The 16,331-nt window shown below is 43.9% G+C and overlaps 1 protein-coding gene across 2 annotated transcripts; it reads right to left on the bottom strand.

The window, feature by feature from the left end:
* Window positions 1–486: 486 nt before the first annotated feature.
* Window positions 487–13,936, bottom strand: LOC126638225 (ovomucoid-like). Of its 2 annotated transcripts, XM_050311934.1 has the most exons (11): window positions 13,892–13,936; window positions 13,032–13,184; window positions 10,205–10,313; window positions 5,679–5,801; window positions 4,673–4,692; window positions 3,739–3,875; window positions 3,185–3,242; window positions 2,766–2,902; window positions 2,144–2,204; window positions 1,022–1,131; window positions 487–577 (listed from the first exon to the last, which is right to left on the bottom strand). In XM_050311934.1, exons 4-11 carry the CDS (start codon window positions 5,731–5,733, stop codon window positions 532–534), a joined length of 624 nt encoding a protein of 207 aa, XP_050167891.1. In that variant the 5' UTR covers window positions 5,734–5,801; window positions 10,205–10,313; window positions 13,032–13,184; window positions 13,892–13,936; the 3' UTR covers window positions 487–531. The 2 variants fall into 2 exon arrangements, with proteins under 2 accessions (XP_050167891.1, XP_050167892.1); XM_050311935.1 differs by lacking the exons at window positions 13,032–13,184; window positions 13,892–13,936 and adding an exon at window positions 10,442–10,537.
* Between the last annotated feature and the right edge of the window lie 2,395 nt (window positions 13,937–16,331).

Here is a 16,331-nt window from a genome sequence, read left to right as displayed (position 1 = left end):
AGACTACCCTTGCAGAGTGCTACACTTCAGGTGAGGATGGTGCTGAGGAGGCCAGGGAACAGCTCTGGGCACAGACACCACAGCCTGACCAGGTTTTGCTGATGCTGCTTGCACCAGGAATACCTGTGTCACCACTCCAGCCCTTTACAACCTCAAACGCCTAAAGGGTCTGAACACTAATGCAGGCCGACTATCATTCATGCACAAAGACACACAGCTCTGGGGTTTAGGCATCTGTATTTAATTTTCTGCCTTTTATGAGAAGGAGGGAAGCAAGATGTTATTCTTGTTATATCCCAGAGCTATGAGCACATAACCTATTCTGCCTGGCATCATCATTCAACAAATCAGAAGAAAATGTTTCATGAGACAACACATGAAACAGGACAAAGAAATGTTGCTGATTTAGTTTATTGAGAAAGAAAATCAGGAGTGAGCTGAGTTCCCCAGAGGGTGAGATGAACTGAGGTGAGATCTTCAGCTGGGATTTGCCAGTGGGGATCCTGTGGTAAATTCTCTCAGCACTGATACTCAGCATTTTCCAAAATGGCTTAAAGTGATAGTCCCATTGCTGTCCCTGAAAGTGAGGAGAAAAAAAATGAATCAGACAGCTTGGCTCCTAGAGATGGTGTCAGATGGGAGCCAAGGAACTCACACACTCAGAGTTCCATTAGCTATTTGATTATTAAGAGATGAGCAAAACAATTTAACCCATTCTTAAGACTGAAAATATTTGTGGGGAAACTATAGTGAAATTTCAACAGTAATTTCCTTTGCAACATGCAAGAAAAATTCCATTAACGTTAAATGGCCTTCAAACCATTCATGCAAGCAGGCACAGCTCTTTGTATGCTCTAGTGAAAAAAAAAAAAAAACCAGAACGGTTGGCATGGTGGCTGGCATTCTCTCCTGCCCAAATCCCTAATCAACACTGCCCAGCAAACAAGAAAGCAGCAGCTGTGCAAACTTTCACCCATAGGAGGCAACTGATAACAAAAATGTGGTTCATGTTTGTACATACGCGACTGCGTTGCAGAAGTTACACTTATTGCTGTATGTTGTGTTGTCCGAGCCACAGAGAGGCATGTAGTCAAGTGAGCAGGCAGGTTTAGGGTATTCACTGCAGTCAACCTGCAAAACAAAAAGAAAAGAGTCTGATGTGAAGGAGTCAATAGCAGAAGGGCTTGAACCCTGAGCTACAGCTGCAGTGTTAATGATAACAATCTAACTAAAAGTAATTAACTTCCTTGCACATCTGATATAAACTGTGGTGTCAGTTTCTCCTATGCCAGGAGAATTTAATAATATAAAAATAGATCATAATTTCCTGTTTGAAGAGATGTGTATCATAACCTGATCACATCATTTCTAAGCAGCAGAAGTTCACTCGGTGAAGGCATCGTGCCTGTAATAACATTGCACTGTGTTCCCAAGCTGTCCAGGAAATTAAATGGAAAAACACTGGTGAGACTTCTGGAGAAGTGTAGGTGCTGATTCCTCTATAAAGGTCCAGTATCCCTTCTGTAGTCTTAAAACAGGAAGATCAGCACTCAGCTAAATACTGCAAGAGTGTGATTCTGTTCTCCAGTGCAATGGGTGCTGTGCTTTCAGGGCAGTACTGTAGGGTGAAAAATGTATATGGCTGCAGAAAGAGGCTCAGGAATTTCATGGAGGAGAAATCTAGTGAGGCTTACTGACTACACAGAAATCACACCTAGCTGAGGTTCATCACCTGAAAATAGCTGGAGGCTGGAAGAGTAGAAGTCCCATAGATATTCTACTCTCACTCTTTCCTACACAATCCTTGCAGGCTCTGCATCGAGTCATGACAGGCTTAATGGACCATTGGTCTGACCTCATAAGCCATTCTCTGTTCTTATCCTCAGTTCTCCCCTAATGGATTATTTCTGCTACTACTCTTTCACTGATCTCTTCCTGAGCAGTCACCTGCTCTCTATTCTGGTGTTCACATGAATAATGGGTATTATATGTGGAGAAAACGAAATCTTCCCTGTGCTGAAGCACAGCAGCAGTTACACTCCAGCAGGACCCTTCTGGTCTGGGGGCTGCTGCAGACACTGGCAGTGCTTCCCCTAACAGTAGCAGGACCAAAACTCAGTCCCTCATCATGCAATTCACTTACTGTGATAATTTCCTTCTTACATTCACCGTCATTCTTCTTGCCAACATTGGTTCCAGCCTCTCTGGGAAGGGAAGAGACCTGCATTAGGGAGCTCTACAAGCATGCTCTGCTGAACCCCATGTCCCAGCAATGCTGCTCAGTCTGAGGTGTAATGCATGGGATACAGAGACATCCCACTTATCTTGTGCCCATATGGCTCTAGACACCAGCTCAGGTGGTGTCACTGCCTGCCAGAATGTTGTTTTATGGCATGATGTGAAGGACAAGGGAGAGTCCAGAGTGTTACAGTGAATGAGGAGAGAAGTTGGGTGGCAGTGTAGATGCCCCTTAGGTTAGTTATTGTCCTCTGCAAGGCAACCTCTGCCACATAGATCCTTATGACTTACTTCAGAGAAGCATCCTGTCCTGTGTTTGATCCCCACCCAGCCCTCTACTTCTCTTTCTAGATCAAAGGCACAGTTTTCCTTCTAATCACAAAGGAAAACAAGGTCTTGTTATGAGGGTAAGAGAAGGGTCAAAGTCCAAGCACCTTACAGAAAAGGCCTTAGTGGAAGTGCTGATACTCAGAAGAGCAGTTGCCAGGAGAACTAAGCCCTGGTCCCCGAGCACAGCCAGTACTCACAGGTTACGGGCACACAGCAGGCACTCATTGTCGTAGGTGACCCAGTCGGTACCACAGATGGGGTTGAGGTCTTTGTTGCAGAGCACCACGGCTTTGCCTTCCTCACTCGTTGTGTTGGGGTACCTGCTGCAGTCCACCTGTTGAGGGAACACACAACAGCACACTGCTGAAGGCTGGCTTAAAGGAAGCAAGTAGATCTGGTGAGTGTGCCTGTCTGGTCATGAAGGATACCACCACAGCAGGAAAAACGCTTTTTTGTGTGCCACTATGACACTCCACTTGCAGATGGCCATTGCAAGGCTCTGACCTCTCATATGTACTCTTGTTTAGAGTCTGAGTTACATCTTGGGGAACTCTATAAGCAGCTTTGGGAACTCAGAAGCAGGGATTTCCCTTGTTTTGCCCTTGGTTTCACTTACAGGGACAACTTCCTTGCATTCTCCATCATGGTCTTTGCTGACATTTGTTCCATATTCTCTGGAAAGGGAAAGACAAATGTTAGAAGTTCAGCAAAGACATCACTACATCCTAGGTGTTGGAAATATGTAACTAATACAAGGGAAAACTGCCTCTTTCTCAGTCAGGCTCATATATGTATTTTTGAGAAGGTAGTGCCATTCTCCCTAAGCAGCTGAGTGGCTGGCAGGGATGTAAAACCCTGGGAGCTTTAGGACCATTTTGGACAGCTCAGAGCAGAGCATCTCTCCATCCTTCAGCTGTGATGAGATGTGCTCTCAGAGCTGTCATCTGGCTGATCCTTGGAGCTGGAGAAGAAAAACCTGAATAAATTACACAAGCAAAAGAGAAACACAGTGACTAAAGCGATGTCTAAGCACCAGAGCACCACAAAGTGATACCCAAGCTCGTTTTGAAGGAACTGACAGAACTGACATGATAGATCCCTGATTGTTGAAAAGTGGTGCTGCCAGGAGCCCTAAGCATCGCTGCCTGAGATCTCCCATGCAGTACATACATGTTGTAGGCACAGAGCAGGCACTCATTGCCGTAGGTGACTCCATCGGAACCGCAGATGGGGTTGACGGCCTCGCTGCACACCAACACCTCTTTGCCTTCCTCATTTGTAGTGTTGGGATATGTACTGCAGTCCACCTGCCAAGGGAATGTACAGCAACAGGGTGGAGAAGTCATTTGACATTCACAACTCTCATTTTGTATGAGACAGTGACCAAGTACAACCAGTTTTCACCACCACAGCAAAAATTTGTCCTGGTGGGTCAGCCTGGGAACAGGTGAATCCTTCCTGCAGGGACCTTCCCACACAGCAGGAGAGGAGGAGGAGGAGAGGGCTATAGCCATGCAGCCCCTTGGATGGGGTAAATAAGTGGTGGTCTCTCATGCTCACTTGGCATCATTTTATAAAGGCTCCCTACTGGTCCCTTGTTCTTCTATTCCTTTGGCCCCTCCAGTGCCCTTCTGTTTTTACTCATTCATTCTCAGTACCCTGATAATGTTTTTTTCAGAGGACCTAGACTAATGACCTGGTGCATGGAAGCTGGAACAGCTCACAGTATTTTAGTCTTTCAGTAGGTTGCCCTCAGATAGGTTCTGATACCACAGATATCAGATAGACTGTATAGTTATCAGTTTAAAACCAGTTAGATATGACCAGATTAAAGCTTAGTTGCTGTCTAAAGTTGCTGAAAAAATAATCAAAAAATTTTGTATCATTATTACTAAAACATTATTAACAAACAGCATAGATGTAGTGCCAAGAGCAGTACAATTTAATGCTTTACACTGTAGAATCTGATTACAATTACACCAGTGTCATAGTAGGTGAAAAACAGCTGAACATCTACAGGCTGGAGGTTTTTCCCATTCCTTTGGTTATGTCTTTACCAGGCCACATACTTGAGAAAAGTGACAGAAAGAATTCTTCCACTCACCTCAATCCCAAAGGCAGCATCTGGAAAAGAGAGGCAGAAAGTATGAAACAAGGCCAACATGATAAGACCTCTATTAAAGCTGGAAATATGGGTGTAAAATTCCTATATACAGGGACAAGCTGAGTTATTTCCAGTGATTGGGTTTTGAACCAAATAAACTATGTATGATTTTTTTCTCTATGCCGATAAGTATAATAGCATTGCTTATTGTTGGTAGTGATGAAACACACTTTTGAATAGCTTTGTTCTTTTCTGTTTTGAGATACGTAGACTTATTAATTGAAAATGGAAGAGCTTTTCCTTCCTTATCTTTTTACATATCCGTTTCGACCCTAAAGAGCTGCTGTTATGTATTTGAAAATACACCTGAATCAATATAGACGAATGCAAATAGTCATCTATAGGATAAGCAAATACATACAGCATCTGCTGTCAGAAATATGCATTTTAAAGAAGCCGAGTGTGAAAAAAAAATGTCTTTGGCTGTGTAATTTTATCAGTTGTAAATATGCAATGAGAACGTCAGACTCTGGCTTGTTTTCATATCTTGTTGTTCCATTAGCAGAAAAAGTATTGCAGGAAATTTTCCAGGGTCCTACAAAGAACTTGCTTGTGCCACTACAATATTTTCACAGCTAGTTACTGGAGGTCTGACCCTCTTCTTATGGCCTTATTTCAAGTATTGATCCATTTGCTGTAATTGTACAATAAGTCTAAGCAGTGTAATGGTGTTAAAACATCAGTATACAAAGTGTAACAGCACTCGTTGCCAGGACAGAACTCTCCTTGCAGTTATTTGTATTTATGACAGACAACCAGCTACAGCCATGAGCCATTGAGGACTGTCCCGAAATGTGCTCCTGCATCCTGCACGATACCAACGCACCAAGGCAGCTGAGTGCTCTGAAGGAGAAGATTTTTCTCTCTTTGAAGCCACTCTCTTATGCTTTTAAAGACAGACAGGACTCAGACATGAAGCTTCTGTGGCACCTTGAGAGTTACTCACCTGGGATGCAGCAAAGCGCCAAGGAGAGGAGCACAAAAACACCCACTGCTGTCATGGTGGAAGCGTCTTGAGTCTGCAGGCTGAGCTCCTGTGCTGCTCACGAGATGGTCTCTCCAGAGCTGACTGCAAATATATACAAATGCAATGTCTAAACTGTTCAACTGTAACATAAAACAACAACAGAATCTGTCACTAGCACAATAAGGCTGGTAATATTTATTGAGGTCTTGACTGTTCAGGTAATGGTCTGAGTCTGCTAGGCGATTGATTTTGGCTGGACACCCGGTTAATAGCTCAAGACAAGTATCACAAGGTCCCAATGGTCAAAACCAAACAAACAGCCTTTTGGAAAAAAGGAACCTCTTTAGGATTCTAGTGGAAATGTAAGGAGCACAAAATACTGAGGAGCGTAAACAGTAGGCCCTTCATTTGTCTCTTGCAGAGCAACATCTCCCTCCAGGGAGCAGCTTAGGCAGGACACAGAACCATCCTGTTTGCAGATCAGGCCAAGTCTCTGCTTTCCTTTCTGGTTTTGGGTGGGGTTTTTTTCCCACATTCCCACATATTCACCACTAGATACAAACACAGGTCAGGTGTGGCTTTGCCATCAACAGAACTGGTTGAGCTTTGTCAGGCAAGTTGGGCAGGACTGTGTCCAATCTGTGAAGCCAATGGTATTTAGCACTGGGGTGGCTAAAGCAAAGGCTTTTTGACAGTTTCACTGCCTGGGTATAGAGGAGCTCAGTAGAAGACTTGAAAGCAGGTTAAAAATCTGTCACTAAAAATGTCACTTGAACCTTACTAGCAGGGAGCACTTATTTACAGACCCAGTCCCAGTTAAACACACCAACTGATTCAGAGTGTTCCGCCAAGCCATCTGAAGAACAAAAGACACCGAAGTTTGGGAACCTATTTACATAGCACCAGCTTGAAAGTACAGTGGGTCCTTTCCTCTTGCAGATATTTTAGAAAATGATACTTAAAATACAGGAGCTGTCCCAATTTTCCTGCCTGTCTCGCACCAGCAGCCTTTGTGCCATCTCCAAATTGCTCCTTCCTAGGAGGAGGTCTGCACCTCTGCTGTTTTAGTAGCTGTAATTTTGCAGGAGTGGGTTCTGCCTGTAGCCTAAGTTCCTCATCCCTTTCACAGGTCCAAAATGTCAAGAATACCTGGGGGGTTTTCTGGTCATGGGAGCTAAGCATTGTGCTTAGGGCAGACTTCAGAACCATGGAAGCTGCAGAGCAAAAGGTGCTTTACAGGTGCTACCTTGAACAAACAAGGCACCACCCATTAGACAAATGAAATTTAGCTGAAATCATTGAAATTCAGCCCAAGCAAATGTGTTCATGTCTAATACCTCACAGTAGTCTAAAGGGTATATTTTGATCCTTAAATGGATATACTGTATAGCCTATGGAATCACCTATCCTGGCACTGGCTTGCTCAGAAGGCTGCAGCATGGCTGTGTCTTTATACAGGTTACATTTTTACCTAAGAGATTCTTCTCAGAGAGAAGCATCAAAATAATTATGCTGCTGTGATTGTTTCCATAAATTACAGGGAGCATGCATGAATATTTCAGACAGATTTGGCACATCTTCAAGATGTATTGCCCTAATGTGTCTTGTGGATGGTGTCTGGAAGCCAAACACTTTTCCCTGAGTGTGTGCAGGAACACGCTGTCACATACCAACCTTGCTGTCTTTATCAGATCATCCATACAGGCTCTGCACAGTTGGAGGGGGGTACATCTTCCTGGGTTAAATACGAACTTGGCCACTGCCTTCTCCAGCCAGGCAGCAAGACCTCTGTGAATCATTCTCACCAGCCTTCCCAGCTCCAACCTGGTAGCTTTTGACAGATTTGCTCCTGCCTGGTGCTCCATGCTGCTCCCTGCCCTGGACAGTGTTGTCCTCTAGGCAGCACCAGCCTCTCTCCTGGTGAGAGGAGAGCACCTTCCTGCCAAAGGTTGGCATGTGTTGCCTGAATACACCAGAGAAAAATTTTCCACTGCAACTGCTGGGTTCAGCACTGGGTCTGGCACTTACTGGCCCTGAGCAGCCCAGATTTCCTCTGACCACCACAGTGCCTCAGATGTTCAACAGATCCATTCCTTTACTCTCTCATCTGCAGACAATCTAGGGAGATTCAGAGACTAGGTGTGACAATTAAGTTGTGACTGGGGAACACCAGTCCCACATGAGCCCCCAGGCAAGTCACAAAAGTCACCAGATTTCAGATACATGCACAACCTTCAACTAGACAATGTCCACAGCCTCCAGATTTACAGCTCCAGATTGACTCATCTCTGAAAACAGCATGGAAAAATCCCACAGCTGTGTAAACTCATGCTGTAGGACAGGTTGCTCAGTTCCTAGCTACTCCTGGAAGAACAGTTAGAAAGAGGATTTGGTCTGCAATCCTGCCACTGATCTCATGCTGTAATCCCCTTCATCACGGTCTTCTAATCCTCAAAGTCAGATGCAGCATCTGGCTAATGACCATTTGGCTAAAGGAAAATCCTCCTGTGTGCAGCAGCCAGCACAAGGGCAGAGATCCTACAAGAGAGCTAAAGATGGACTTTTGTCAAGGGGGAATGGTTTTAAGCTGAAGGAGGGTCAGTTTAGATCAGGTATAAGGAAGAAATTCTTCCCTGTGAGGATGGGGAAGCCCTGGCACAGGCTGCCCAGAGAAGCTGTGACTACCCCATCCCTGGAATTGTTCCAGGCCCGGTTGGACAGGGCTTGGAGCAACCTGGGATAGTGGAAGATGTCCCTGCCCGTGGAAGAAGGGTTGGAACAAGATGATCTTTAAGGTCTCTTCCCACCCAAAAAATTCTATGATTCTGTGACCTGCAAGTAAGCAAAGGTAGTGCCACATCTCAGTGTACCACTTGTTAAGGTCCTGAGCACCACAGGGTCTACGGGCTGACTGCAGGGCAGGGTTTGGCAACTATACAACATCCTCTCTCACTTATTCAAGTAATTTCTTGTTTTACATTTCCCATTATAATTTTTTTCAGTATCGATTACATATTCTCTAAAATAATCAAAACTGATGCTGGAAAATTTTCTTAGAGGATATGGGACTTCTCAGCATAAATAATACATTGATAAACAAATGAAAAATTATTTAACGCACTTTTCCAAACCCTCCTGGCTTTTGTCACATTATTCAACTAACAAACTAACAAAAAGCTTTCATAAAAGTGGGAAATAATAATTAGTTGCAGTTCTTTCATGAAAATGCCCCTAATCACCACAAAATGCCTGCAGAACACAATTCAGACTGTAGTTTTCATCTTTGGCTTTCTCTTGGCCACAGTGTGGCCAACAACCATCTGCACTGAGCCACAAACCTGGAGAAACCAATGGAGCACAAATGGAAGCTCTGGCTCTTACTTAGTGCCTGAAGGCCCCATTTGAACTAAGCAATAGAGCAAACAAAGTCACTGATATGATTAAAACATCTCGATATCAAAACATATCCATGTTTTATGAACTTATTAAATAGAACTTGATCCAGGTAATGCCAGTGGATGTTTTCCTGAGCTAATAAGACCTGTGCAGAACTTTGTACCCTGCAGGTGAAGGCTAACATGGTTTCACATTACTTATGCAATGAATTAAATATACTTGGCCCCACTGCAAAGGCAGATGTTGACACACAGGAACGAGTCCAACATAGGCCAGCAGGCTGCCCAGGGACAGGAGCACGGGGCAATCCAGGGAAGCTGAAGGAGCTGAGATTCTTCATCCTGGAGAACTGATGGCTATCTGCTAATAGATTGCTCTCTGCAGCTCCCTGATGGGGCTATAGATAAGGCAGACTCAGAGTCTTAGCAGAGCTGTATCGCATAAGGATTAAATTCTGAATGAATGTGAGGAATTATTTATTGCCATGAGGATGATTAAGCACAGGGAACCAGAGGGGCCGTGCATGTCCTTCCTCAGTGATATTGAAAACTAAATTGAACAAGAAAGCCTTGGGCACCTGAGCTGACTTTGAGCAGGGGTTGAACTAGAGACCTCTGGAGAGCTCTTAGAAGCTGAATTATTTTATGTATATGGTACTTGTATAATGCTCTCTCCTATGAATAGTTTTATTAATACAGAAACATAATACTTCTCTATGACCCAGAAGAGCAGCCTCAGTTTTCCTACAACCTTTACTAAAGGATCACCTGTAAGCTCTACAAAGATCTCCCAGGACATTTTTACAGGGGGTCACCAGAAACATGTACAACAAAAAGAGTGAATTAGAGTAATTTTTGAAAACTCCACATGCTAAACTGTTCAAATTTGAGGATATTATTAGCTCTCAGTGGTTTCAAAGTCCCTCCACCTATGCAGCAGCCCAGCATTCTGGCACTACAACCCTTCTCCAGAAGAGCATCAGCATTCAAACCTACAGCAAAGAAGTTATTTGCACTACAAAAAATCAGCTGCCAAAATATCATCCACTTCACTGCTGTGCTGCAGCCTGGACCAGGCGTGGGTCTGCAGCATCAGCTCCGAGGACATACCTCCAGCTTGTGCTGTGCTCCAGCTCTCTGATGTTTCTGGATGATGAGGATGTCAGGTCAGAGTTCCATGGCACAGGGCAGAGGTTACTCAGAGGAAAGCAGGAAAGTGCTAGAATGAGCATCAGAAAAAGGAGGCAGTAAACAACACAATTTTGCTGGACACTGACCCAAGTTATTGCTCTTTGAAGTGAATGTACTGCAGGGAGGGTGGGTTGGAGGTAATGCAAAGATATTAACCTGCAGCTGGTCAGAGGAAATCATTGGTTTAATCAGTTTCCCTGGCACTTCAGTGATCTCAGCTCTGCATCACTGAGCACTCAGTTCATCTTTGCCACAGCCCAAGCAGGAACAACAAGGAGGTGGCTGCAGGGAAGTAGCAGCTGACCTGGGATTGACACCACTCATGGCTGCTTGGTAGGAGAAAATTAATCCAGCAACTTCACTACTAGGGCTGAGAAAGTCTCCTTCAGGAGCTGGGGTCAGGAGAAAATCTTACAAAGGTAGGAAAAAAAGATAATAAAATTCAATAGATTCTTATCTGCAAGGAGACAGTATTTATAGCACAATGCAGTTAAAATAGAACGAATAAGCATGTTCTGCCATGAAAGCAAATTGCTTTGAGGTTATATAAACCAGGGGAATAGTTGAACACATTTTCAAGCTACCAGTCATGTAGCAGCACACACATCATCAGAATAGCACACAGCAGGGGGATTGTGGCTGTGTCCCTTGGATTTCAGACAGCTACGTGACCCACCAAGGAGTGTCACTGCCGAGAGAGGCTGATAGGCAGAAATAAGGTATTTTAACTGACTAACAAGCAGGGCTGGGAAAACTGATCCAGCATGGGTGGGATGAGCCCTTGCTGCTGGCTGAGCAGCAAAGGGGAAAGTTAAGGCCTCAAGGAAGATCGTTTGATCCCTGTACAGCTGGATTTCAGAGTTTGTTTACAGAGGGATAAGCATCCCGGATGCAACTGCAGTATGAAATCTGTGGTCAGGCTGGCTGAGGAGCCAGGTGATTGTCTCCCAGGAAGCACAGGGATCATCTCTTCACAGTGAGCTGCCAAGTCTCATTAATTTATCATAGGAACATGCCTTCAGTGCTCGCTCCCCTCAGTTCCGTTTTGTAAGATTGACAGATATGTCTATAGATCACAAAGTGTTCTTGACAAAAGGGTAATTAACCTTCAATGTTTACATCTCCCTCCTCTCAGTAAGTAACATGACAATTTGGGGATTTGGGGAGGTCTGGCTGTAAATGAGTTGTGGTTTCCTTTTAAGCTCTTGATCAGAGGCCAGGAGGACTGGACTTTTCTTAGCTCTACCTGGAGTAGTAGGTAACCAAGGGAAAATTTCCCTGGGTAAAATGCCAAAGCCTTGGACACAGGGATTTTGGACCAGACAGGGTCTGCAATCATCATTCAGTCTGCAGCTCCACAGCCCTTTGGACCAGAATCTAAGACCTGCTTCATGAAAGCTCAGGACTGGGTAAGCTGAGGCTCTGCCCAACTTGAGAGAAGACCAAGGGATGAAGTTTGTACACAGATAATGACATGTATGGGAAGACTTATTGTAAAGTGTTTTTTAACTTAGATAAACACTTCAGCAGTATGTCCTCCTGCACAAATCCAACATGGGAGGAAGAAACCAGGAGTGCAGAGCAGGTGTTCCTGGAGGTGCCAATCCATTGCTGCCACAGTGACCTGGAGGCATCACTCTGCCTCGGAACTGCCCCAAAGAAGATCAACATACCATATCCCCAGGCAAAGTCTTCTTTCCATGTGAAATGAAAACCACAGGAGGAGGTGATGCAGAACAGAAGCAAGTAGATCACGAAACAAAAACATACTCCCAGGTCTTGCCTTATCAACAAACAAACCAGGAAAAATGTGTATGAGAAACAGTGTTTGGAAGAGACAAGTGAAGGTGGTTGTTTTCATTTATGGGAAGAAACCCAGTAACCTCCGGGATTTTGGATGAATGGTGGTTTGGCTTTGTAAGAATGATCTTGTAAATAAAGCAGCAACAAGGGATAGGGTGCAAGAGGCTAAGAATTAAAATGCACTGCTCGCCCTAGTGAGAAGGGCAGGGAGGAGTGTGAGAGGCAGGATACATCATGGTGCTGTAACTTGAACACTTGGCTGGGATAAGATGAACTGCATGGAAAGAATTTCTGTAGCTGAATGACTATTAGCATAACCACTGAACTCATCTTCATTATTAACATCAAAAGAAATGGTAACAATTTCATTTATTCTACGGAGCTGAGCTCTAATGAGACCACTGGCTGATTCTTTGCAGCTGGACATGGGTGAAGCACAGTTGGTGCTGACAGAAAGGAACATGCTGCCAAATTACAGGATTTTACTCTTTCACAGTAGACAGCCGGTAGACAGAGGTAGACAGCAGGTATTCTACCATCTCCTAACTATTGCACTAGCAAAATATTATATATAACAATTGCTATGTTATGCATGATCATATGGCTCCTACATCCCCTGGCTTGGGCACTGCCCCATTTGCAACCTGACAAAAAAATCCATATCTCAGGAGAGCTGAATACTGAAATCTGCAAAGGTTTTGTGTGTCTCCTTTTCTGGTCTTGAAATGGTTATGCTACACTCTCCTGCTGCTGACAGCGAAGGTTGTTTGTGAATGCTTCCATAGCAAAGAAATATTTTTGCTACTTGTCTCATATTTTGCATCTCTTTGCCATCCTTCTCTTCCTACATTTGAAAGCAGCCTGTGGAGAACAGCAATATTAGAAAGCTGGCGTTAAATCACTGCCAAATAAAATGTCAACAGAAGGTATATGCATCACTTACATCCAATCGTGCGCTGCCTGCTCAGCATCCGGCTGACACTGTTTGGGATGCTGCCACAGGGAGCAATGGGAGTTCAGGCTGCTTCTTGGTTTGCTTTCCTTCTTAGTCACTGGGATGGCTGCTGTTCCTGAGCCCCTGAGTGTCCCAAGCTCTCTGAGGAAGGGAAAGTCTGCCATTAGAGACTCAGTATGACCATTTTCCCAAAAGGGAACGGGTGCTGGGAATGTAAATAAAACTCCCAAATGATTCAAGTGAAGGAGAGTTCATCTGAGTTAACCACCAACAGTGAAGTGGTTTTGCTGTCTCTGACTGTTATAAACCTATCAGTCAACAAACCTCTGCCATCTGAATATGCTACATCATTTGAATTTCTACTCTGGATACTTTCTTCAGCTATTTTCTTTTCTCTGCTAAATCTTCATGATTTACCCCCCAAGCACAAACAGCTAGTGGAGAGAAAAGGAGGATAAATTGGAAAAGGACAGGGAGAGGCTGGGGGCTAGGGGACTGTCACTTGGAAAGCATGTTCTTTCTATCAGACTGACACATTATAGGCACGGATCCCACATTCACTGGTGTAAGTGGAACCATCTGTGCCACAGATCTGCTCCAGTGCTTGGTCAGGGGGCCATGACTGGCCATGCTCAGCAGTGGCCTTGGAGCATGGGCTGCAGCTCAACTTTAAAGGGAACAGTGAAAATGGGCTTAAAGCAGTGCATCCAAACATTCCTTATTCTTCAGGGGTCTTGTACAAAATCAGTGTTCTACTTCTATGAATGAAAAATGGGCAGGAAGGAATACACTGCATAAACGCTTTTTCTTTGCAGATTCACAGTATGTTTAAATTTACGGGGCCTCACCTCAGCTGGTGAAAATCTGGAAACCCCTCCTGGGCTGTGTGGATGTCTGCCAGCTGGAGACAGGCTCCTTCCACTGCTGCTTTCTGCTTTGTTCCTATCTGCTCGCTGATCCGCGGAGAGCACGCAACCAGAGCCCAGGGCATGGCAAAGAATCAAATAAAACTGTATCAAACATTAAATTACAACAAGAGAATGAACATTGCTGAGTGTGAACATACTGATGGATGAAATGGCTTCATACCAGACTTATAGCCCTTTAAACGTAGAGGTCCGAGGAAATTTTTTCAGTTCCTAAATTATTTTCTTTGCTAACAGCCAGTTAAATAGACCTGTGCAACTGATACAATGAGTTTGAATAATTATTTCTGGATTTTCTTTTTTTTTTTTTTTTGAGGAACATATGGTTATAAAAGTGCTTTAAAAATCATTTAAATATTCTTCTAAAATGAATATTTAAAAATCAGTGGGATGAGCCTTGTCACTCTCACATCCCTCAAGAGAATGACAGAGTGTCTAGGCCCATCCACATGCCTCTAGCAAATGCAGCACATGAAAAAAAAAAGATAAACCAAGGGAAATTATCAGCAGACATCATTTTGAAAGGCATAGATATTTTGATAAAGTTTTTGAATGAAGTTTGTGTGCAGACACACTCAAGGAAAAGTTACAGGGTTTGTTTTTCAAGTCACAGATGGGTAAGTGCTGATAAGAAGTGAAAAAAAATACCTCTGTTCAGTATGAAAAGACTAAGTATTGTTTTCTACATTCCACTTATCAATCAAAATTTAAATGATTCACCTCATTCTTCTCTCTCTTTGTTTTGTAAGAAAAATTACTGTAGACTCAGAAAACATTGATAACACTATAAAGATAAGTCAGACAAACAAGGAAAGGGAGAGGACATTTATATTTTTAAAATACTGCCTCTGTGATATGTACTGGTACATTTACAAGTCACAGATCCTGAGGCTGGACCGTCACCAGTGTGAAACACGTCAAAGTTTGTCAACCCTTGGCACAGCTCAGCCACTCTGTCCCCAGCTCCAGAGCCAAGGGCTGCAGCCTGTGGAGTGGGACCAGCTGCATTTCAGCACTAAATTTTAAATGCCTGATGTTGCAGCTGTATGCAAAAATGACTGGAAAGTCATTTTTTTCTTTGCTGCATCCTTGACTGAGGATATAAAGCTGCTTCCATTCATGGCAAAAGTGCAAAAATGAGAGTCCACTGAAGCAGGACTAAAACCATGCTTGTTTCCGATTCTTTCAGTGTCTCTCCCCAGGCTAAAACCCAAGCTTTCCTAGCATAACCGTTGAGTGGTTTTTGAAAGAAACCTGAGCATTTTGAAGCTGCTCGGGCTTTTGCTCAAGGTGAGTAAGAAAGTCAGCCTCAGGGCTCTGCAGCATTGTGCTCCTGAGCAGTGATGGAGCAGCAGGATGAGCAGCACCAGAGTGTCTGTTGCCTACACCCTGGAGATGGGTACTGAGTATATTTGCAGTCTGGTAAGCAATGAGTTCATGAGATGATTGGGGACCCTGCTTGAGCAGAGAGGTTGGACTAGATGACCTCCAGTGATCCTTCCCGTTCTGTGATTCTGTGATTTCTTGCTGTTCCCCACCACGTAATCTCCATCTAACCATCTATCCAACATTCCTCTATCTATGGCCAAGCAAGCACCCAGTTCAGTGAACTGTACCCTGAAACACCTTTCGAGTCTGTCAGTGACACTTGAAACTTGGTATTGTTCTACCTCTCTCCTAAATCACAATAATTCAGTGTTTCCTCTTGAATGCGTTTGTCTTTGCCTGATCATTGCTTCCTTGTCATAGAAATGTTTGCATTGGAAAATATTTTCAGGATCATCAAGTTCAAACATGACCCCAGCACTGCCACGGCCACCACTAAACCATGTCCTCAAGTGTCACATCTTCACGTCTTTTAAATCCCTCCAGGGATAATGACTCAACCACTTCCCTGAGAAGCCTCTTCCAATGCTTGACAACCCTTTCCATGAATAAATTTTTCCTAATATCAGATCTAGAGCTCTCCTGATGCAACTTGAGGCCATTTCCAACACAAAGCAGAAAGAAATCATCTAAATAACACTCAGTGAGTAACCCTGGAACAGCTGAAAACCAAATCCAAGGCACAGAAAACAACACTGTCCCTGAGAAGGATGCCCTATTTTTATAGTTATATTGCTTCATAAAACACCCCCTGAGCCTGGAGCATATTTAAACTCCGATGTCAGGCTTTTCCTATTGCCTGGCCCAGTTTCTTGTGATTTATCCCATTATGTACTTCTACATGAAACCTACTGGTGAATACTGCATGGAAACCTCTGTCTAATAACCCCTTTGGCTGCTTCACTGGATTGCTCTGACTTATGCTCAACTTCTTGCCTCCTTGAATTCTAGTTTGCTTTTGGTGTCATCAGACAAT

This window comes from Myiozetetes cayanensis, unplaced genomic scaffold (assembly GCF_022539395.1).
Source record: "Myiozetetes cayanensis isolate MyiCay16 unplaced genomic scaffold, myiCay2020 scf17, whole genome shotgun sequence".
NCBI lineage: Eukaryota > Metazoa > Chordata > Aves > Passeriformes > Tyrannidae > Myiozetetes > Myiozetetes cayanensis.
Note: the sequence above shows the minus strand (reverse complement) of the source record. Positions and strands in the feature narration are given on the sequence as shown.